Raw genomic sequence first — 24,759 nt, 5'->3', positions numbered from 1 at the left:
ATTATAAACAAATCCCATAACAATGTGCATATGGAACAAAGAAGAGATCCCAAATGACATAAAAAACAATATTTATTGCAAAATTCCCTAAAATTACAAAAGCATAATGCCGTATGGGGACGCTAGGACATCACAATCAATAAAATCAAAAAGAGGGATACAGGACAACAGTCCAAAGAAGAAAATACCGTATATACTCGTGTATAAGCCGACCCGTGTATAAGCCGACCCCCCTAATTTTGCCACAAAAAACTGGGAAAACTTATTGACTCGTGTATAAGCCGAGGGTGGAATCCATAGACTATGCCCCCATATGCTGCTCCATAGACTATGCCCCCATATGCTGCTCCATAGACTATGCCCCCATATGCTGCTCCATAGTTTATGCCCCCATATGCTGCTCCATAGATTATGCCCCCATATGCTTCTCCATAGTTTATGCCCCCATATGCTGCTCCATAGATTATGCCCCCATATGCTTCTCCATAGTTTATGCCCCCATATGCTGCTCCATAGATTATGCCCCCATATGCTTCTCCATAGTTTATGCCCCCATATGCAGCTCCATAGATTATTCCCCCCATATGCTGCCCCTTAGACTATGCACCCATATGCTGCTCCATAGAATATGCCCCCACATGCTGCTTAAAAAAAATGCCAACTCACCTCTCCTGGGTTTATCGCCACTGTCTACCGCTTCTTGTGTCAGTGACTGTTCAGCCATCAGAGGGGCGTCACTGACACAGGATGCAGCAGAGACAGCGGTGAGCAGCAATGGACCGGGGGACAGGTGAATATCACTATACTCACCCATCCTGCTGCTGTCTCTGCAGCCTCGCTTCTCCACTGTCTCCCTTCCTGTCTTCAGCAGTAACGTGGTACTGCTCATTACACTAATGAATATGTGCATATTCATGAGTGGTAATGAGCGGTACAACACGTGACCGCTGAAGACAGGAAGGGAGAGACAGTGGAGAAGCGAGGCTGCAGAGACCGCAGCAGGACAGGTAAGTATGATCTCTGACACCCCTGCTCCCCCTCCCCCGCCGACCCCCAGATATATGACCCGTGTATAAGCCGAGAGGGGGACTTTCAGCCCAAAAAAATGGGCTGAAAATCTCAGCTTATACACGAGTATATACTGTACTGTACATAATTTTTACAATCTCATAACAATTTGATATGTGATAAATAAATGCCAACAATCACTGATCAATACTCATGAAGAGTTATTGTATACAAATAAACACATCACAGCATATTCCATCACAATCTTGTAACCATCATGCTCTGACATGGACTGTGTTTCTGAAAATAGTGTAATTCAGAATAGTATACCTCTAACACTGTAAATAAGGGTTGCATATCCCATGGGAACAAAAATTAACCTATAAAACCGTGTGAAATAACATGGACACATTATTATGCATACAATGGTAGTGCCATGGGAAAATGGCAAGTGTGACCCAAAAACAATGGAAATGGTATAATTACCTAAGCGTGGTGGAAGTGTGTCTGGCGTCCCCTCACCCCGATGCGCGTTTCGCTGCCTGCTTCTTCCGGGGGCGTGTCTAGGATGAGGGGCGGCATGGTTTAAATGAGAACCGTCAGCATGTCAGATATTAGCTTGTAAATTTTAGGATACCTAATCTGCTAATTTCAGGAGGTGTTAGAAGAGATTTTTGTCTGGGGCAAAGATTTTTGTCTTTTTCCACTGTATGATGGTGCCCAATCATAAGCAGGCAGCATCACTTGGGTTAGAACAGGCTTTCTCAGGCTGATTTGTCTACCTAGGTCACACTGCCAGCGCTTGCAGTTAGTCTAGCTGAAACCGTGCACCAGGGTTCTGATTCATGCTGCCTGCTGTTTGGGAAACATTAATCAGGTGACAGTTTTTCTTTAACTATAATGGGTTGTCCCTTTTCAGAAAAGTTCTTCCTGTAAGTTCCAAAAGCAAATTCTTCTTTACTTACCCTGCCCAGATCTAGCGCTGATTGGTTGCTGCATCATAGCAGCCAATCAGTGAGCTCAATGGCTCTGAGCCTTGTGTGGTTTACTAAGGCAGAGCCGCTGAACTCAGTTGTCTGCAGCGCTGCAGACAACAAAAGACAATTGCAGAAGCTGCTGAGACCTAGCCCTGGACCCGGGCAGGATAAGGGCTCATGCAGACATTCATGGATCTCGGTCCGATCTCCAACCGCAGTGTGACTGGTCACTGAATGCCATTGTCATTCAGAGAGTTATTTTATTTTTTACAGGGTTGGTGACATGATTCATAGGTATTTTTGGACCCCCCAATTGCTAACGTTTTAGTTGATCCCCTATTGATTTCTCAAATACAATCAGCCACTAATCCTTGTATAAATAACATGCACATTTAACGCAACCTGATTGTCAACCAATACCTGCCATCTGATAACAATCTAACATCTGTAACAAGCTTCAGATATGTGGCATAGACATTTGGAAATGTTATTAGATTAGTACATATAATATTAATGCATATGTAGTGTTTCCTAACACCTACGAGGATGGAACTGTAAACTCTAACTTGAGAACTCAACCTGGCATGTTCCATGGCTTGTGCCGTGCTGTGCGTCAAGTTACAGTTTTCGATATCATGGTATAGTTAACACGTTGCATGATAAATTTCAAAATACTACATCTGCAAAGTTTTATTGGCTCAGTAACAACATTTCACAGTATATATCATATAGCACATATGTTATTTAGTTTTCCTTGTCGTTTAGGACGCTCAATATCCCTGGAATCAGAGAGTCAGTTTTGCGAGAGATATAGCAGCTGGAATGGTGAGATTATATCTATGAATCCTTTATCTATCTATCTATCCATCCATCTATCTATATATGTATCCCATATATATATACATATATCTATATGTTACATATACAATGTGATACGTATTTCTGATATATATGCATAATTACTTCTAGACCTACCTCCACTCTATGAATATAATTCATCGGGACTTGAATTCTCACAACTGCCTTGTACGGGAGGTAAGACAGTCATTGATAGATATATTCCTGCCTGTTAGTATACCCAAGAAGATTCTATTTGTATATAATCATTCTTGAAACCTAGATGTGGAGACACAAGGGTCAGCGGGTGCTCTGTCCACTGGCCCAAAACCGCATGACCAGGGCTCATCCCACTGAATGTCTGCTCTCCTTTTACCGTGGGCATAATACTCTGACAACCCAGGGTAAGGGTATAACAGTGTGACAATACTTTATTGAATTGCGAACAGACAATAACATATAGAACAGTCCCAGCAAAATACCCAAGATGGTGCAAAATTACAGAGTCTCACTCTTCCGCTGATTCGCCGGGATTAAAGTCACACTAGATATTTAGGTTTGTTTTTTTTTAATTTTCACATATAAAATTAATTGTTATAACCATTCACAGATTGATGGACAGGGACAATTGCCTCTCTAAGATCATTGCTGATGTGTTTTATCCTTGGCATTGTGTTAACACACACCAGAATGCTCCAGACCAGCAAACTGCTAAAACTTCTGCTTTTATAGAGGTGCTTCACCTGCTTATTAATAATTACCAATATTCATCTGATTAGCAGCACAGGGCTGAAACTTACCCTCTTAATTCCCATGGAATCAGTAAGGGTGTACTTAATTTTCCACACACTGTTTCTGCATTTTGGCCTAGTTTTTGTTAAGTAACAATGAAATGGTGTAATTTGTCATGTGTTGTCATGTATCTGAGGTTTTATTTATCTACTTTTAAGACCTTCTAAAGAAAAGATGGAGATTTTTTGATATCCTGTGTGGTGTAGTAACCACTGTGTCCGCTAGGGGGCGCTGTGTGGATGTCCCAAGAGAACGGATGAGTGGCAGAATCCTGAAGGATTGTTATGTATCTCAAAGTGGGTGGCTTTGAGATGGAGACTTGTGTATGTGTGATCAGCAATATCATTGCTGAGGTGTTGTTTCAAAGTGTAATGGAGAAGTCTTCAGGTAACTAGAGAGATGGGCAGGTTCTGGTTACCTACAAACCCACCCAGGGGTGTGTCTGAAAATGCCTGTATTAAAAGGCTATGTGAGTGTGTGAAAGACCTGTGATGAGGTCATAGTCACGTGACCCTGTGGGCGTGGCTATAGACCATATAATGTGGCCAGGGTAGGTCACATGTGGTGAATGCTGGGACCTGGTTAGTCCAGTGTGTAAGGTCCTGCAGAGATGGAGTTTCCTGCCTGACAGCACATGTGGACGCTGTGAGCAATGGCGATGTGTGCCAGAGAGTTCCCTGGAGGGAATGAACGTGTGCGGGATGCTGAAGCCGCATGAGGAGCCCTGACGTGGGTGAGATAATTGTGAGGCTAAGAGAGCCTGCGTACTGGACACTGATAACCAGAGTAAGCACTATAATGGACGCTATGCAGATGTTATGAAGTTATGTTGCTTCTATGGTTTATGATGGTGAATAAACCGCAAGGACTGTTATGGTTTGTTGGAAAATCCGTGCCGGATCTGGTTTTGTTCCCTGCCTAGCGAGAATCCCCTACTTAGATGACAGCGCTACCTCACACCTGATACATAAAACCATAGAATTAATTTTAATTAGTTTTTCTCATGATTGTATGTATCAACATATGAGACTGTGATTATGATAAGAAATCTCATGATTTATTATGGAGATGTTTTTGGTCCTGCACAAATACTTACATCTTTGTCTTTGGCATTCAGGATGGCAGCCTGGTGGTGGCAGATTTTGGCTTGGCACGATTAATAACAGATGAAGCTCGGGACATCCGAAAGGACAGAAGGAAACGCTACACTGTGGTAGGGAATCCATACTGGATGGCGCCAGAAATGATAAATGGTGAGAAAGAAGTACTAACGTATGACTGTCTATACATTTTAATGAAAGTCTAAAATTGTATGACTCAAGTACGTAATAAAATGGGGGGGGTTCATATATTATCCTCACTGCACATGCTATATCCCACTGTATAGTCAAAGAGTGGGATATGCAACTAATAGGCACCCAGTGTAAAAGAAAAAAAAAACACTATGCGATATCCATCACTGTAGACCTGGGCAAACTGAGAGACAAGTTCCAGAAACAGTGGCATACATAAGTTCGGTTAGCTCCTTGCCAAATGGCACCACCGAATGCGGAATAGGGAGCAGTCGGCTCCCTGTTCCACCATTCAGCCTGTGCTTCTGAGGGTCAGTGCAGATAAAGGTTGACCAGGTCCGGACATAGACATTTCAGGTTTAACCTCCACACTGCCTATATCACCCTTCATCTGTGGTGCTGGTCAGGCAGTGTCTATGTCTGAACCTGGTCAACCATTATCTGCACTCGCCCTCTGTGGCGCCAAAGCAAGACCATATGAAATGCAAACTGTACCTGAAGCGTTTCTGAATCACTCCCATGGAGCCAGAAAAGGCATAGACATTTCAGGTTTAACCTCCACACTGCCTGTATCACCCTTCATCTGTATTGCTGGTCGGCAGTGTGGAGGTTAAACCTGAAATGTCTATGTCTGGACCTGGTCAACCTTTTTCTGCGCTTGCCCTCTCTGGCGCTATGGGAATGATTCAGAAATGCTTCAGGTACAGTTTGCATTTAATGTGGTTTTGCTTTTAACACATTTAGGAGGCCGTAATGGCACAGTGAATATAAAAAACGTAGAGTAGGACTGCCCCATATGAGAATGGCGTGGCGGGGTGGCTCAAATAATTGATCAATTTTTTACTAAATGTCTCATTTTGAAATACAGTTAGAAATCAATATTTGCATATGCATTTTATGTATTGCGTTTTCTCCCACTTTTTTATATAATAACAATTAGTATTATTAGGTTATATGATCAATATACCCTCAAAAGTATATAAACTCACTACATCTAGTGCAGCGGTCGGGAACCTTTTTGGCTGAGAGAGCCATAAACGCCACATATTTTAAAATGTAATTCCGTGAGAGGCATACAATATGTATAAAAGTAAATACAAGTAATTGTGTGCATTTTATGTAAGACCAACACTTTTAAAGAACAATAAGTCTCTGAATTCTTTTTAAAAACGTTGTTATGCTGTTGCTAACTAATGATGAATAAAGTACTTCTTACCATTAATGTGACTTCTGGTGCTACGTGCTACATGGTTTGGCTGATGGCTTTGTAGTCTAGTTGATACGTGGTGAGGTTAAGCTTCCGTCCGTTAAACATGATCGTAGGTTGGTCTTAATGTTCTTTAGATATGAGATAAACTGCTCACATGTATACGTAGAGCCAAACATTGTCAGTACAGCAATACGCACATGCTGCAGTGTGTGGTATAAAACGGTAAGGGCGTTCCAAGTTTTGACAATCAGCTGGTCTGCGGGTTGAAGGTTTTTCATTTCTCCCCACTTGTGTTTGCTCGCCAACTCTGCTTGCTGTCGTGAAAGTCTTTCTAAATCTTCATTCAGTGACTTGAACTTATTCACCCACATGTCTGAGGCCTTCAGGTCAGCAGCTTGTAGCTCAAAATCTCTGACGGAGACACCGGGGATGTAACTTAGGTCGGCACTGTCCACCTTCACACTCGTGTGGATGGGTGATGAACTTAAGACGAATGCGCTCACAAAATTCTCCAAAGCACACTTTGCATGACTGCAGGAGATTATATGTGAAGTCCACTAACTGCTGAAGATCAAGATGTTGAGCAGGGTCACTTGCTGTGCATGAATCTTTAAATTCTCCCAGTTTTTCAAAGTGTAGTGAATGACCTGTTTCAATGTTGGTGATGAAGACTTTTAGTTTGTTTTCAAATGCAAACCCTGCTTGTTGAAGGGATAATATTGTATTTCTAACACCTTGCATTTTCACATTGAGCTGGTTCAGATGTTGAGTCATGTCCACAAGATAGTAGAACTTCAGGAGCCACTCAGTATTAGCTATCTCAGGATGCTCGATGTTTTTCATTTCAAGAAAAGTCCAGATGTCGCTCAGGCAAGCCGTGAAACGGCTGATCACCTTCCCACTTGACAACCAATGCATATTCCTGTGCAGAAGCAGACCAGGATAATTATTACCAGCTTCATCCAGCAGTGTTTTAAACTGGCGATCATTTAAAGCTCGGGCAACAATAAAGTTGACCACCTGAATGACCAGCGACATCACCTCACCAAGCTGCTCGCCACACATCTGAGCACATAGTGCCTCCTGATGTAGGATGCAATCAAAACTTAGGGTAGGTCTCTTTTCATGTTCACGAAGAAGCGCTACAAATCCTTTGATTTTCCCCACCATACACGGAGCACCATCAGTATACACGAAACAAGTTTATCCATCGATAGGTGTTTTTCTTTAGCAAGCTCAGTGAAAGACTTGAATAAATCCTCCCCTCTTGAACTGTCCTGGCCAGTGACAGGCGCTCCGTGCGGCCGGGCAGGTGTGGATGTTCAGGTGCTGCGGTAGAGTCCTGTGGTATGATGGTGACCGGAGATTGCTGGAACTGCGTGACATCAGTGGTCATGTGTAGCCCACCTGACTGCCGCAGGTACGATGTGCCGTAAGGACCAAACTTCTCCTATGCATTTCGGAAATCAGCGGTTTCCATCATTATTTTTTTTGTTAAAGATTTGTCTGAGAGCCAGGTGCAGCCATCAAAAGAGCCACAATCGGCTCGCAAGCCATAGGTTCCCTACCCCTGATCTAGTGGGTCAAGGATCTCTAATTTCAGGGACGTTGCCCACCGGATACTCTCGCCTATTATAACCAAGTTTACTCATGTGTACTATAATACACCGTACTGCATTATACCGTACATTTAGTAACACCCATGCACAATATACTTGTATAGTAACCTGATATTTTAGAGGATTACAAATATCTGCTCTATGCAGAAGCTTCAGTCACGTCGGTGTCTCAGCTGTTTTATTTTCCTTTTTGTAGGAAGAAGTTACGATGAATCTGTAGATGTGTTCTCTTTTGGGATAGTGCTCTGCGAGGTAACCACAGACATTTTTTTCTACTCTCTTATTTTACCTTTTTCTCAGCTTAGTTGATCTTCTTTCACAACATCTTCTAATTTGGATGATATATTATACTTTGGCCCTGATTCATCATTGCCTTTGTGCCTGTTTTTTGTCTATTTTTGTGCCTTTTTTTATTTGCACCCAATTCATTATTCTATTTGCACCTTTTTTGAATATTATGTTATATGTATATATTTTTCAGACCATAAGCCGCACCCCAAGTTTAGAGGAGGAAAATAGCATGAAAAAGAATTGTTAACCTGTCTTCAGGATCAAGCATGTCAGTAGTCACAGATGCGTCTTACAGTCCGATTGTAACTTACCGGGAAGAAGGCGGCGGCCGAGGAGCGGGGTCGCAGGAGCAGGGTCACATCTACATCATTTGACAGTAGGAGTTGGAAAATGTTGCGGACCCTGGGCTAGGAGGAGGGGATGTTTCAGCAGTACCAGGCAGGAGTGGAGTCCCCGCTGTGCACATTGATCTCCCAGTAGTCTTCAATAAAATGGCACCGAAGCTAGCACATGCGCAGATTGAGATCTCAGCTCATCATTCAGCTGAGATCTAAATATGCCAATGTGCTGACACTGACGCCATTTTCCTGGAGCGCACCATGAAGTTAGTGTGCACAGTGGGGGCTCCACTCCTGCTTCGCACCGCCGGGACGTTCTTTCCTCCCAGCCCAGGACCTGCAGCATCTCCCCACTTCGTGCCTTTGCTGGCTTCCTGCAGCAGCAAGCCTGCTCCTGCCTCCTGTGACCGCGCTCCACTGTCGCCGCCGCCGCCACCCCCCTCCAGGTAGCTACATTCAGACTAAAAGATGCACCCTGATTTTCATCCCATATTTATAGGGAAAAAAGTGTGTCTAATAGTTCAAAAAATACAGTAAACACCTGTTTATTTTTTTGTTTTCTGTGTTGTCGGCGGAGTTTGGCGATTCCAGATGTTGTCGCCTGATTCATTAATTGCAACTGTTTAAAAAGTCACAAAACTTGGCATAACTCCACTACAGTTATCCCTTAGTGTATTTCTAAGTATACCAATATTTTGGCACAATTTTTGTGATCTGTGATAAAGCAATTCGAGATAGAACAAAATAAAAACAATTTTTGACTTTGCATCAAAATCATGAATCGTGTATGCCATTTTGAATAATTGTGTGCCAAAAACAGCAACTAATACCACAAAAAAAGGAAAATGACTTAAAAAAAAATGACAAATCGGGGGTTTTGTATATGTACTTGAGGCTTATCCATCTTTTTTCTTGTCTCTTACAGATTATTGGCCGTGTGAATGCAGACCCTGATTATCTTCCTCGCACCATGGATTTTGGGCTGAATGTTCGTGCCTTTCTAGATCGATTTTGTCCCACAAATTGCCCACCGGGATTCTTTCCCAGTGCAGTATTATGCTGTGATTTAGATCCAGAAAAACGGTACGTTACTGTGCTAGTGATGGTTGAAAAAAAATGATAACATTTAAAAAAAATTGTGTTTTTTCCAAATTTTGAAGACTGAAAGAGGTTGTCCACTACTTGGACAACCCATTCCCAATCTGAGTGTTTGCCCCTATTAAAATGAAAACACGTTTACTCACCTCCTATGCCGGCGTCGTTCTATCGAGTGTCGGCACTCTCTTTCCCGGGGCTCACGTGCAGATGTTAAGTCATGCGAGCCATTGCGCCCAATCAGCACCAGCTTTATGGTCCCCGTCTTTGGACGTGCCGAACATCAACAGGAAGTCAGAGAGCAGCCACCAACATGGAACGTGAGTATAGGTGTTTTTATTTTAACGGGCAAGCATTTGATTGAAGAGGGGTTGTCGGAGTTGTGGACAACCCCTTTAGTAGGGCCATGGTTAGTGCAAACCTAGACTAGTGCTTCTAAAAAGTTTACAATTAGATGCAAAAATTTGTTCCAAAATGTGCAAAATCAAGGAACTCTCACAGTAGTAAATATGCCCGAACACCAAGTATTCGGTGGAGGTATCCCATGACAGCCATGACAGTGTAATGCATCATTAAAGGGATTCGTCACCACTGTATAACCACTTCTTTTTTTAAATCAAGTCATTTTTATTAAGATTTTGAAGTCAATTATAACACTAACCACAATAAACATAACATCACTTACAGTAAAAAGTACATAGAAAGGGGTTTCATATTTGTTCTCCAGGGAACCGTTAGCCCAGTTCTTCCAAACACCTTAAGCAATGTTTTACTATGTTTTAGATGGCAGGTTATAAGGGTAAGCGCTTCAGTCGTATAGACAGGTAAATATAAGTTTTGAGAAAGTAGTTGTAGTAGTCTTAGTAGTACTAGAATGACACATCAGGCTTATGTAATGCATTCCCAAATAAATCAGGTGGCCTCTCCAACAACCCTCTCGATGGTATACCAGGACTTTCCAATCATGGACCCCAAATTCCATTGAATTTGTTCGTTGTATTACGTTTTTTATATATACCTTTTTCCAATCTAATAGTATTGCTTAGCCTACTTTTTAATTAAAAGTGATGAGTGATTAATCCATTTGAATGCAATATGTTTCCTAGCTTGATATAAGATTTGTGAATCCCTATTTGAACACGGTCATGTTCAATGTCATCCTCTATTAACCGTTATATACATTTTTGGGATCCACAGGTATCTCAGGCTTATATATTCTTTTAATGATAGATAATATCTAGTGATGAGCGAGTATACTCGTTGCTCCGGTGTTCGCCGAGTATTTTGGCGTGCTCAGAGATTTAGTTTTTGTCTACACAGCTGCATGATATGTGGCTGCTAGACAGGCTGAATACATGTGGGAATTCCCTAACAAACAGGCAACCCCCACATGTATTCAGGCTGTCTAGCAGCCACATATCATGCAGCTGCGTCGCCAAAAACTAAGTCTCTGAGCACGCCAAAATACTCGGCGAACACCGGAGCAACGAGTATACTAAAATACTTGGAGGAAACCCGAGCAATGAGTATACTCGCTCATCACTAATAATATCCCTTTCCAATAGTTCCCCAACTCAGAGCATTTCCAAAGCATAAGTAATAAAATGGCATTATCCATTTTGTACTTTGAACGTTCAGCATCAGGTTGATATCCTATATTATGTAAGATTCTGGGTGTCTTGTATTTCCTATGGATAAGAATAACTTGAGGGACAACCACTTCTTAACTGCTAAAGTTCCCCAGGTAAAAAAAAAAACAAAAACACATACGGTACCTCTCCGACTGGTTCCATTCTTGCAATGTCGGTGCCTTGACTCATGTTATAGCATGTGATCCCTGCAGCCAACCAGCAGCCTCTGATCAGCCGCAGCCTTCACTGGTCACTAACAGAATGTTGAAAGGCTGCAGCTGATTAGAGGTCCCTGACTGGATGTGACAGTCATGTGATCGACTGGAGGCACAGCGCTGACGTCGTAGAAATGGTACCAGTACAGGTAGAGGTATATGTTTTACCCTGTTTTTGTTAAATTTTGCAGGTTTGAGTTTGTCGCCTCCAGTTTCTCTTTAAGGGGTAGGTGAAGAACATATAGGATATTCTGGCCAAATTTTTTTCTGTATATTTTTTTTTACCCATGAATTAAAAGTGAACGATTAGTCCAGGAGGAAAAAGAAGCAGATTTCTCAAATAAGATCTATTTCAATGTTGATTTTTTTTTTTTGCGTGAACAATTGATTCGATGGTTACTCTTTAAAGTATGTTCTAATTATTCAAAGGGGTAGCATTGATGCCTTTCAGCATTGAGGTCCAGAGCTGAAATGCGACCAATGGTCCAACAGGGAAAAGACATTTTGAAAATCTTTTTTTTCTTACTTCTTTTACAGGCCAAGTTTCTCGCAGCTCCAGCTCTGGTTGGATTCACTCCTCAGGCACTTGAATTTGCAACTTCCTCTTAGCTCTCATCTTGAGCAGCTGGAGAAAGGTTTTTGGGAGATTTACAGAAGAGGAGATTGTACCTTGCATGCACACCCTGAAGACCCAGAATAGCATCAGCTTCAAGGATGAAGAACCCCTCGTGGGAGATATCCTAACGTGTGTGTGTTTGTGGGGAGCTCATACTGCTTACCTTGCACGGATTAGGGATCACATCCCTTCTTCCTTGATTTAGGGATGGCTCCTGCTGTGCCAGAAGTTGTTGCCACTGACTGTGAGCATTGAGGTGAATCCAAAGATGTTGTAGTTCCACTGGGTGCCTACTGGATAAGAAGGTTTTTAATGGTTCTAGGACTGGAGGAGATGAACCTGGCTTTTTTAATGTGGCACTTTGTAAACTATTTACGTCTCTAGTAATGAATATATGTTGTCGTTCAGGGCGTCATTTCATCACATCCTCCCTGCATGACGTCCTTTTCTGTCAGCCATCTTGTTCAGAGGAGCATTCTGCACCTTGTGTATATACCTCTCTGTATATTTAGCTTTCTGTACATATCCTCCCAATGTCGACTGTGACTTTCGCCTGTTGTCCTTGAGTACTTGTTCTTGTTGCCAAGAAGCGACTACTGCTTTTCTCTGTCGGCCCAAATCAGGCTTGGACTCCGTGATAGGACCACAGTGTGCTTGGGTAGAGAACACAGAAGAATCGCTGTAGTAGTCTTCCCTGTCTTACACACAAAAAAGACATCTTATCATTTACTTTAATGCTATATGTCTACACACTTAGCACTTATAGATTGGTTCTCAGCTTTTATTACCACCAGCATTCTTATATCTACACATCGTGACTGTTGATATACGCAGCACCCATCGGCGACTGTATACGGCCCACCGCTAAGATGACTAACATACTGGCTTCTTCTGTGTTTGTTTTACTATAGCTTAAATAGACCCCTACTGTTCTGATGTATCTATATATACAGTTAGGTTTAGCACCGAAAGGCCAGTATAATGCACACATCTTATGTAATGTATCTGCAGCTATTAGAGATGAAAGCTTCTCTGCAGTGAATGATCTGAGGCTTTTTCAGGCTTCCTCCATTTATTTCCCACGTTTGCCGTGTCCTATAAGTGCACTTCATAATAATCATGCCCATTTTGTGTACATCGCCCCCTAGTGTGCATTTTCCTCAGTGCAGCAGTTTTGCACATTTGAAAATAATCCCTATTTTTGCCTTATATTACGTATGAGGAAAATGTTTCTTTAGTTTGTAGTACATTAATGCCATTTCTCTGACACATTATTGGCCTTAGATTGTACATTTGCGTTCCTAACACTGTTTCATCTCCTCCTCACCTCACAGTTATTGATGGGCAGCGTTTCCCGTTATACTGAATGTAGGTTCGCAGAGTCTGTAAATGCAGGATTTTTGCGACCCAAGCTCCTGTTGTACACAAGAGGACCGTGCCGTGTCGGCATCTTGTTCGGTTTCTTACTCAGAATGACAAATTTTCATAACCAAATTGTCAAATTGCCTAAGGGTGAATTCACACGCAGTAGATTTGTTGCAGCCTGTGACGGTCCAATTCATGTGCACACCACCAAAACTACCCTAATCAGATGTATGGAACTGATTTTCAGTCACAAAGAATTTCTGCAGCAAATTGACTGCCAGTGAATATACCTACAAGTGGCCAATAACTGCTGTACATGTGTGAAAAATCCAATATCTATGTGGGCAGCTAAACCCTCTTCTTATGGATGATGTCTGGACTAGATCGGAACGGTAGAACTGATATTTTTTCTGTGCAGAATTGCAGCAGAAATTGTCCCCTCATGAGGCAGTGGAGAATCCGTCAAGTAGACTTCCCTATCTTAGGCTACATTCTTACACCCATTGTACATGTCCTAGTGCTCTATGTTTTTTTCTTGGACATCACACTGACCCATAGCTTTTGAAAATCCATACATCCATCAGTTTTAGCTCCTTAGTGACCAGGCCACATTTTTTATATATCTGACATGTGTCACTTACCAGTTATTTTGAGGTTGTTTCTTCGTGACACATTGCATTTTATGTTAGGAGTAGTCCGGTCCAAATCGATAAATTTGCAATCACTCCGTGTGACTGCAGACTTATGAATCCCCCCAGTGCACGCACTGTGTGCTGCAAGGATTCCACTGATTTGTGAGCCAGGGCTGGAGGGTATGTATGAGTTATACATACTCCCGGCCAGGGCCCATCTAGTACGTGCGGCCTCACTCCATACACTTGTATTGATTGACACGTCCGTCCAGTGGGCGTGGTAGACTAGAGGGCACGACACCGCTCCATACAAGTGTATGGAGTGAGGCCGCGCGCACTGGACGGGCTCTCACCGGGACTATGTATACATACCATCCAGTCTCAGAAACCGGTAAATCTTCGCAATGTACGGTGGGTGTATGCATTTGGGGGATTCATAAGTCTGCAGTCACACAAAGTGACTGCAGACTTATCGAATTGGACCTGACAGCCCCTTTAATGGTAAACTTAGGTCAATATGTTTTACGTTTATTTATAAAAAATAATAGAAATTTGACAAAAAATGATTATTCAATAATTATTCCTTTGATCCAGAGAGTCAAACTGCACAAAATAGTTAACAAATTACATTTACCTCATTTCTGGCATACATCAGTGCCATCTGTAAAATGTCCTTTTACTTTGTTAGGCTGTGAGAATGTTTAGAAACGTAGCAGCAATTTTTCATTTTTTTAAATGAAATTTACAAAACTTATTTTTTCAGGGACGTATTCAGTTTTGAAGTGACTTTGGGGGACCTATATATTGGAAAACCCCCAAAAGTGATACCACTGTAAAAACAGTGCCCCTCAGCATATTCAAATCTGCTGCTGTCAGGTAGTTTATTAAGTCTTCAGGTGCTTTTCCGGAATTAATGCAACGTGGCATGACAGAAAAGAAAAAAATTATTATTACCACCTAAATTGTTGACAATTTATGAACAGGCCACTGTAGCCGGCAGACTCTAGGGCTGTTATTTGGCCATGGATTGCCATGGAAAATATCAGGACCACACAATCAAGATCTTAGGGTGCCGATGGGGTTAAAGAGGAAGCCCCCACACTCTGTTAACCATCTAGATGCCGTAGTCACTATTGACAGCAGCATCTAAGGATAGCATTGGACGTATAGCATTATGAAATGTATAATGGTTAAACGGCCATGGCCGATGCCGACACCGATCATGGGTGGGCTATAGTAGTTAGTCAGCTATATACAGCTGACAGCTTCTGCATTTTCACCCGTTGGTGGAAACTATTCCTTTATATTTCACATCAGTAAAAAGACATATTGATGGTCACTAAGCTGTTTAAAACGGGTCTTTTTGTAACACTCAGAGCACTCCCTGATTTCATCCATTTTACAGTTTAGATTCAGCCATTAAAGTCTATGGGGATTCGAGTAGTATCGATGAAACACTTGAAGACAGACCTTGTGCTTCAGTTTTCCATCTGAGTTTCATCATACATTGTTAAGAGTTAATGGATTTATAAAGTTCAGACAGTCTACCTTCTTCAGGGCAAAAAAAATGGAGTCCACCAGGATGATATCTGAGAAAAAAATCAGGCCTTTTCTCTCATACAGTCATACAGCGACACTCACATGTGTGAATGTAGCCTTACACGCAAAAATTGCATCTCATAATTTAATCAAATGTTATGTCTACACACTTAGCACCTTTAGATTGGTTCTCAGGTTTAAAAACTGATTCTAGTAGAAGGGAAATCAGCCATTTTGATTTCCAGCAATAGAGGTTTCTGCTATCACTTGCTTCCATCTATTTCCACCTCTTTGCGACTGTGTAGACCTTTGAAAATCTATTAATATATGAATGATGAACTGGCAGGTTAAGACCGATTAGCATACTGTACTGTACTTGTAAGTTGTTCTGATTTTGCTAGAACAGTCCTACAAGTTGGGTCACAGAATGGGTGTAGCTTAATAAACCCTACCCTAAGTGGGCATTTTTTTAAGTGCTCAAATGCCTTCCTGGGGTGGCTAAAATATTCAAAATTTTGTAATGTAAGTGTTGGTTAGTATTCCCCATCACCTAAAGTGATGGACCATGTCATGTCCTTTCAGCTTCAATTGGCTTTACTTAAATATTTTCTTATCTCTTAGGGAAGATCTCATTGACATTGGAACTGTAATTATAATTAAGTAGGGCCGACTAAAACTAAACTCGACCCCTTTGTCTAGAGACATAACTATAGTTGATGCAGAGGTAGTAATTATACTAGAGTTTGAAGAGGCTTTTATCATAAATGGTACATGGTAAGTAAGGGCCCTTTTGCAGAATATACACTTAGGCTTGGAGCTCAAGTAACTCCTCTTTTGTCTAGACGGTTGCTAAAGGTCCTAGACCCCAACTAATATTATCGTTGAAAGTACTTCATAGCTATGAGATGTCAGACCTGTAAGACTGCTCACGGTAATATTTCCGCTCTCCTCATCATCCATAAAATAGGGTAAATGAAACAATCAATAATTTTTAGATGACAATCACAGGTTATAATAGCCATGATACTTGTTGGACTACAATTGCCATGTCACAACATGTTGTAAGCCAGTTTGAACTTATAAGACATAAGCACATATAGAGAAACCCACTGACCATTGCAGACTGTAAGGGAGATAGATTATTTTTATTGTAAATTCTGATGCAGCTTTCCCTAGTGTTATACAAATCAAATATGACTTGTGTTACATAGAAGGTTTGTTTCACTGTTTCTCACTAAACTGACATATACAATCACATAGTGACCTTCCACTATGGGCATCTCCAGAGCACTGATTTTTGGTGTTATTCTGGGAATTCCTGCCAACCTATAGTAATACAATGTATTGTGTGCAAGGCTCACCAAAGTAATACTATCAGGAATCACTTTGAGCATCACATTAACTTGACTAGCTGTGTGTTAGCAATCATAGAGAATCTCATGTGAATGTAGAATCCTCACTATGACTATGTCTCTTCAGGTTGGGTTGGATTTTAACATGCCCTTTCCTACCATTATCTTTTAGAAAAGTGGTGTTAGTAGATTAAGCTGGTCTTATTCCCTCCATAAAAAAACAACTATCCTTTCAGAAGTTTAACTACAGAAGACTTTGGGAAAGTAGTTGCCTAATGATGTCTATCACAATGTTCAATAGGTCATCAGCACCCAGCCAAATGTCAACCACTTAAACAAAGCAGACTTCATACAAGAGTAGATCTACTTTAACTAAATGAGTAGTAAAATACCTCTAAATTCCATTTCTGTCTCTTACCTGAGTTTACATGTTGCAGTCCACATTAGATAAGACCAGTGGTCTGCAAGATGAGACCTTTTACAGCTCCCACCATAATGGGAGTCATTGATCCTAATAATAAAAATAATTTCATTAAATATTGGCCCCAAACTTCTGTCTCCATTATGTTCAGGTGACTGAATCAGATTGTGCCATGTTTAAATTGAATGTCCACCTCTGAACACCTCTATATTTTTCTTTTATCTAACAGCAGTAGGTGGAAATGTAAGTACCTATTTAATATGTTAGTTTGGGGCTCAGAGTTTCTGCAAAGATAATGTTCAATTTAAACATTTTTGGTGTCCTTTAACTACCCGAAGGGGAAAATTAGCTCCAAACTGCTCAAGATTCATAAACTGTACTAAAATATAAAATGCAATGCAGTAATCTCCAAGGAGCTCTCTACAAGTGGTTTTTGTCACCAAGAATTCTAACATTTAAAGGGAATATGTCACAAGGTTTATGCTTTCTCATGTTAGAGCAGCATGTTTTAAGGGGAGAGGCCCTGATTACAATAATGTATCACTTATTTACTGGGTGCAGTTGTGATAAAATCAATTTTGTCTGCTAAAGGTGTAGCAATGCTCTAAATGTCGAGCCCTTTATAACTCCGCCCCTGCCACTGATTGAAAGCTCTCAGTGTACACTGTATATTGCCAAAAAGCTGCTAATCAGTGGTGGGGCAGGGTTACACAGAGCAGTTGACTAGGAGGCATGAGACACCTAATCCTTTAGTGAATCCCATGCTGACAAACCACTGATTTTATTGAAACAACAGCACACAGTGTTTTAATTGACACAACTCAGCAAAAACTTTCTGCCAGATTACAGAGTTCTCCAATAAGTTGTCCATAATGACCACCCTCACATATTTCAACCTGCAATCCCTTGTAGGTACACATTAATATTGGTTGCAGAATGAAATTTGTGAGTGTGGTCATAACTGCTAAAGATGTATCTGATCCATGTTAGAACAAGTTCAGGCTGAAGAGGAAGATTGTGAAGGAATAAAACCTATCTTTCCACTTAGCCTGATGGGTTTACAACTGGACATAGAGAAGGGTTGAAGCAGGAGAAAAACCTGGTTGGCTGACTAAGGCCTCTTTCACACTTCAGTTTTTTGCATCAGTCAAAGTCCGCCAAAAGGACGGATGGCGGATCCGTTTTAGTACTGATGACAACGGATGCCACCCGTCCGTTTTTTGGACGGATCCGCAAAATGAAGAATTTTAAAGGAAAGAGAGAGAAAGAGAGAGAGAGAATCCGCCAGAGAAAAAAACGTTGCAAGCTCCGTTTTGAAATCTTTGAGGATGGTGACGGACAGGAACTTTTGGCGGATCCTCAAAAAAAACGGATGCAACGGACGGCAATCCGTCACAATCCGCCATTAATGAAAGTCAATGGGGGAAAAAACGGATCCTCAAAAGAAAATTGAGGATCCGTTTTTTTCAAAACCTGGCGGATTGTGACTGATTGTAAAAAACTGAAGTGTGAAAGAGGCCTAAGCAGAATGGGCTTATTTCCCCTGCTTCATTCCTGCTCTGTGCCAAGTTGTAAACCCCTTCTGCTCTGTGCCCTGCTGTAAAGCTGGCTGGCTGATGTAGAAGAATGAATTACAACTGAACATGGAGCAGGTCTGAAGCAATGTATACAGGGAATTTGAAGCTCTGTATGTGGCATAAGTAAGCTTTGACCGCTATAAAGATATATTAAGAAATTCATCGGCACTGTATGTTGGATTTAAAACCAAGAAGATGAACAAAGTTCACATTCACTTTTAGGATTTCTTCACACTTCATTAACACAGCGTTCCCATGTGAAGAAGGGATACTCCCTCTGTAGCTAATAGTTGGTTGCAGGCAGATGATATTGCACATTTTTTTGTACTGTTATACTGTTGCGCTCAGAAACTACTGTACACTGCTTTTAGAAAAAATATTTAAGTTGTTGTTCTTCACAAAGAGCTTGTCAATTTTCTGTTCAATTTTGCTGCAAAAGATCAATCGGAATACATGAAGTTATCCCAGCATCTCTGCGTTCTGTGTATTTATTTATACTTTAGAGGGAAAAATACAGTCAAAGCAATCTGGAAACTGTTTGTTCCATGGCTGGCGTCCGCATTGGTTATCCTGGCCAGATGTTCAGCTTGGTGGCTCCATGGTGATCTGGGTAAATATGCTTTATGCAAATTAAGCAAAACAGTGGATGAAACACTTTGATTTTATCCTGATATCTGAAGTAGCCCTGGCTAGTCCAACACATTCAGTCTATATGGAGAAGAAAATGTTTTTATTCTAATGACAACCATTTAGCTACAGGGTTCCATTTTTACAATGAGGCTTTCAAAGATTAAAGGTTCATACACACGGACCATGTATAGGCCTGTGCATACAGACTTTTTTCTTACAAATTACAGCTCAATATACACTGAACAAAAATATAAACACAACACTTTCATTTTAGCTCCCACTTTTAAAAGGAATCTATCACCTTTTCTTGGACTGAGCTGCCGGCATCGACATAGGGGCTTATCTGCAACATTCTGTAATGCTGTAGATAAGCCCCCGATGTAACCTCAAAGAGAAGAAAAAAGAGTTAGATTATACTAACCCTCGGCGTCTGGTCCAGTCCGATGGGTGTCGCCGTCCGGTCCAGCGCCTCCCATCTTCATACGATGCCATCCTCTTCTTCCCTTCCTGTCGTGGCTCCGTCACAGGCTTACTGCTCTGCCTTGTTGAGGGCAGAGCAGAGTCCTGCAGTGCGAAGGCGCCGGGAGAGGTCTGGCGCCTGCGCACTGCAGTATTCTGCTCTGCTGTGACAAACTCAGCTTCTGCTGAGCCGATTTTTTGAGTGGACCCTCTGGGTCGCGGCACCCACCCACCGAGGGCAAGCTTACCTTGTGAGAAACCACCCCCTATACAGGGAGCATCAGGGGCAAGGCCAAGGGAGTGAGCCACCACGACTGCTGGGACCAGACGGCCGGCTCAGGGGAACACTATATGCAAGTGTCTGACGACGAGGATGAGCAGGAAGCAAGACAAGACGAGGTAAGTTCAAGGTATCTTCATTTCAGGATAACATTCAGTGCGAACGTGAAAAAAAGCAACACGGCAGGGTGCGTGCATGGGCACGCCAAGGTCCATAGCATGGTACGGGCCAGGAGGCACGCCTGGGTACAGGTAAAGGCAAAATGGCATCGGACTCCGGACAGCTGGCAACGATCGACACGATCAGGGTATCAGGCTGCGGACATCAGCTCCAGACATCAGGCCGCAGTCATCAGGCCTACGATCTCTGTCAGCGATTGGCAGGTTCCGGGCATCCGGCAGGCAAACCAGGGTTCAGGCAAAGAGGCATGACAGATCTCCAGGCATGGTGCGTGTTAAGGAACACGCCGAGGTCTAAGGCAGGATTCCAGGCAGGATGCGTGCTAGGGGCACTCCAGGGTAAGGTGCAAGGCTAGGTGCGTGTGTAGGGGACACGCCAGGGTACAAAGCAAGGTGCAAGGCAAGGTGCGTGTGTAGGGGACTCACCAGGGTTCAAGGCTTAACAAACGAGACAGGGCGCATGTGTAGAGACACGCCAAGGAACAAGATAGAAGGGTTCAAAGTATAACAAGACGGTGCGTGTGTAGAGACACGCCAAAGCACAAGAAACAAAGCAGAGTCCTGCATGTGCAAAGAGACACCAGGGTTAGGGTTCAAGGCAGAGTCTTGCGTGTGCAGAGGGCACGCCAGGGTTAGGGTTCAAGGCAGGGTGCGTGCTAGGAGCCACGCCAAGGTTCAAGGCAGGGTGCGTGCTAGGAGTCACGTCAGGGTTCAAGGTAGGGTGCATGCTAGGAGCCAGGGTTCAAGGCAGGGTGCGTGCTAGGAGCCACGCCAGGGTTCAAGGCAGGGTGCGTGCTAGGAGTCACACCAGGGTTCAAGGCAGGGTGCGTGCTTGGAGTCACGCTAAGGTTCAAGGTAGGGTGCATGCTAGGAGCCATGCCAGGGTTCAAGGCAGGGTGCGTGCTAGGAGCCATGCCAGGGTTCAAGGCAGGGTGCGTGCTAGGAGCCACGCCAGGGTTCAAGGCAGGGTGCGTGCTAGGAGCCACACAGGAGGCACGCCTCACTGGCCAGAGCACACGGCTGTACACAAACACGAGGCACGACCAAGGCACAGTAGGCGGCGAGGCAACCCACGCCGTGGTTCAGGGAAGGCAAGACAAGGAGCGAGGCAAGGCAGGGAGCAGAAGACAGAGAGGAACAGAGACAGAAACACAGTCAGATCAGAGCGAGAACAGCTAGCAGCGGAGCGAGCGTAGGCCGAAGCCCAGAGCCGGGCCAAGGCAGAGCCTTGGGACTAGTCAGGGAGTGTGCTAGAGAGCACCAGAGGACAGGGTCTAGCAGCAGAGCGTAGGCCGAAGCCCAGAGCCGGGCCAAGCCAGAGCCTTGAGACTAGACCTAGAAATGTGCAAGAGAGCACAATAGGACAGAGTACGGAAAACCAGGCTGAGACAAGAAACATGAGAAGTACTACCAGACTCAGAATAGCAAAGACCAGACATGGCGAAACAGGCAAGGCAGAGAACAGAGGAAAGACTATAAGTCAAAGAATAGCTGAGGTGAGACATAGCAAAACAGGCTAAGGCAGAGAACAGTGGAAGTACTACAAGGCAAAGCAAGGCAAGGACAAACATGGCACGAGAGACAACACGAGACAAGAGGCAGAGTACAAGCACAGAGCGTGTGCAGAGATGCACGACAGGGCAGAGTGCAGGGGCACAGAATACAGGGAGCGACCGAGCAGACCAAACAGCCATGCAGGGAAGCAACACAATAATCAGGCCCTGGCTATAGGGAGGGGCGGTCTGATATAGCACCAGTACTTCCGGATCAAGACCAGGGGAGAACTTCCAGTTCAGATCCTCCAGGATCACAGAGAGCAGTCACATGACCAGGGATTCCAGACATGCAGAGATGATTGCAGAACCAGACAGTACTGGAACCTTGGAAAGGTCACATGATCAGGGGTTCCAGACATGCAGAGATGATTGCAGAACCAGACAGCGCTGGAGCCTAGGAAAGGTCATATGATTAGGGGTTCCAGACATGCAGAGATGATAGCAGAACCAGACAGCGCTGGAGCCTAGGAAAGGTCACATGATCAGGGGTTCCAGACATGCAGAGATGATTGCAGAACCAGACAGCGTTGGAGCCTAGGAAAGGTCACATGATCAGGGGTTCCAGACATGCAGAGATAATTGCAGAACCAGACAGCGCTGGAGCCTAGGAAGGACACATGATCAGGGGTTCTTGGAACACAGAGATGATCACAGAAGGCAGAGCAGAAACGCAGGCATCTTGCAGCCCAACAGTCATGAGGTGAGTGTGCACACTGCTCTAGGGAACATGCAGGATAGCAGACATGAGATGCGCGTGCACACCACTCCACGGGTCATGAGGCAAAACAGGCACGGCGGACGTGACAGTACCCCCCTTCTTAAGCCCCCTGTTACCGGGGCTGGAAAGAAGAAAGAAAAAAAAAATTTCTTCGGCAGAAACCAGAGTTTAGCACAAACACTCCAAACAACGTTGCGGAGATCCAGTGGGAAGGACTGTGGGTAGACAGGAAAGTCTTCTCACTCTGGCTGCCATCATTTCCAAACGAGTTCAGAGGACAAGGGCCGGGTCTGATTCACATCAGAAGAGTGGCCGGGGTACCGCCATTTTCCAAGCGAGTTCAGAGGACATAGACCAGGACAAATTCTTCATCAGAAGAGAGGCCGAGATACCAGCGGAGTCCATGGCCTGATTAACTGTGACAAACTCAGTTTCTGCTGTGCCGATTTTTTGAGTGGACCCTCTGGGTCGTGGCACCCACCCATCGAGGGCGAGCTTACCTTGTGAGAAACCACCCCCTATACAGGGAGCGTCAGGGGCAAGACCAAGAGGGTGAGCCACCACGACTGCTGGGACCAGATGGCCGGTTCAGGGGAACACTATGTGCAAGTGTCTGACGACAAGGACGAGCAGGAAGCAAGACAAGACAAGAGGTAAGTTCAAGGTATCTTCATTAAGAACTTCAGGATAACATTCAGTGCAAACGTGAAAACAAGCAACACGGCAGGGTGCGTGCGTGGGCACGCCAAGGTCCATAGCATGGTACGGGCCAGGAGGCACACCTGGGTACAGGTAAAGGCACAATGGCATCGGACTCCAGACAGCTGGCAACGATTGACACGATCAGGGCCTCAGGCTCCGGACATCAGGCCGCAGTCATCAGGCCTACGATCTCTGGCAGTGATTGGCAGGTTCCGGGCATCCGGCAGGCAAACCAGGGATCAGGCAAGGAGGCATGACAGATCTCCAGGCATGGTGCGTGTTAGGGAACACGCCGAGGTCCAAGGCAGGATTCCAGGCAGGATGCGTGCTAGGGGCACACCAGGGTCCCAGGTAAGGTGCAAGGCTAGGTGCGTGTGAAGGGGACACGCCAGGGTACAAAGCAAGGTGCATGTAGGGAACACACCAGGGTTCAAGGCTTAACAAACGAGACAGGGCGCATATGTAAAGACATGCCAAGGCACAAGGTACAAGATAGAAGGGTTCAAAGTACAACAAACAAGACAGGGTGCATGTGTAGAGACACGCCAAAGCACAAGAAACAAAGCAGAGTCCTGTGCGTGCAAAGAGACACGCCAGGGTCAGGGTTCAAGGCAGGGTGCATGCTAGGAGCCACACCAGGGTTCAAGGCAGGGTGCGTGCTAGGAGCCACGCCAAGGTTCAAGGCAGGGTGCGTGCTAGGAGCCACGCCAGGGTTCAAGGCAGGGTGCGTGCTAGGAGCCACTCCAGGGTTCAAGGCAGGGTGCGTGCTAGGAGCCACGCCAGGGTTCAAGGCAGGGTGCGTGCTAGGAGCCACGCAGGAGGCACGCCTCACTGGCCAGTGCACATGGCTGTACACAAACACGAGGCACTACCAAGGCACAGGAGGCGGCGAGGGAACCCACGCCAGGGTTCAGGGAAGGCAAGACAGGGAGCAAGGCAAGGCAGGGAGCAGAAGACGGGGAGGAACAGAGACAGAAACTCAGAGTCAGAACAGCGAGAACAGAGCTAGCAGCGGAGCGTAGGCCGAATCCCAGAGCCAGGCCAAGGCAGAGCCTTGGGACTAGCCAGGAAACGAGACATAGAACTAGCAGTGGAGCATAGACAGAAGCCCAGAGCCGGGCCAAGGCAGAGCCGTGGGACTAGTCAGGGAGTGTGCTAGAGAGCACCAGAGGACAGGGTCTAGCAGCGGAGCGTAGGCCGAAGCCCAGAGCCGGGCCAAGCCAGAGCCTTGAGACTAGACATACAGTCATATGTAAAAGTTTGGGCACCCCTATTAATGTTAACCTTTTTTCTTTATAACAATTTTGGTTTTTGCAACAGCTATTTCAGTTTCATATATCTAATAACTGATGGACTCAGTTATATTTCTGGATTCAAATGAGGTTTATTGTGCTAACAGAAAATGTGCAATCTGCATTTAAACAAAAT

General features: G+C 44.1%; 1 protein-coding gene across 1 annotated transcript in view; it reads left to right on the top strand.

Moving 5' to 3' along the window:
* Positions 1 to 19,277, top strand: part of LIMK1 (LIM domain kinase 1) — a 137,078-nt gene extending 117,801 nt beyond the window's left edge. The window contains exons 11-16 of the mRNA XM_073565777.1: positions 2,751 to 2,810; positions 2,955 to 3,020; positions 4,732 to 4,867; positions 7,932 to 7,987; positions 9,290 to 9,447; positions 11,843 to 19,277. Of these exons, the coding sequence (XP_073421878.1) occupies positions 2,751 to 2,810; positions 2,955 to 3,020; positions 4,732 to 4,867; positions 7,932 to 7,987; positions 9,290 to 9,447; positions 11,843 to 12,005 (639 nt within the window). The 3' untranslated portion in view covers positions 12,006 to 19,277. The remainder of the gene's footprint in view (positions 1 to 2,750; positions 2,811 to 2,954; positions 3,021 to 4,731; positions 4,868 to 7,931; positions 7,988 to 9,289; positions 9,448 to 11,842) is intronic.
* The last annotated feature ends 5,482 nt before the right edge of the window (positions 19,278 to 24,759 follow it).

The sequence above is a fragment of the Dendrobates tinctorius genome, unplaced genomic scaffold (genome assembly GCF_039654945.1).
Source record: "Dendrobates tinctorius isolate UK_male_01 unplaced genomic scaffold, ASM3965494v1 ptg000016l, whole genome shotgun sequence".
In the NCBI taxonomy this organism is placed as follows: Eukaryota; Metazoa; Chordata; class Amphibia; order Anura; family Dendrobatidae; genus Dendrobates; species Dendrobates tinctorius.
The sequence above is the reverse complement of the archived record's forward strand: the minus strand, read 5'-3'. Positions and strand labels throughout refer to the sequence as shown.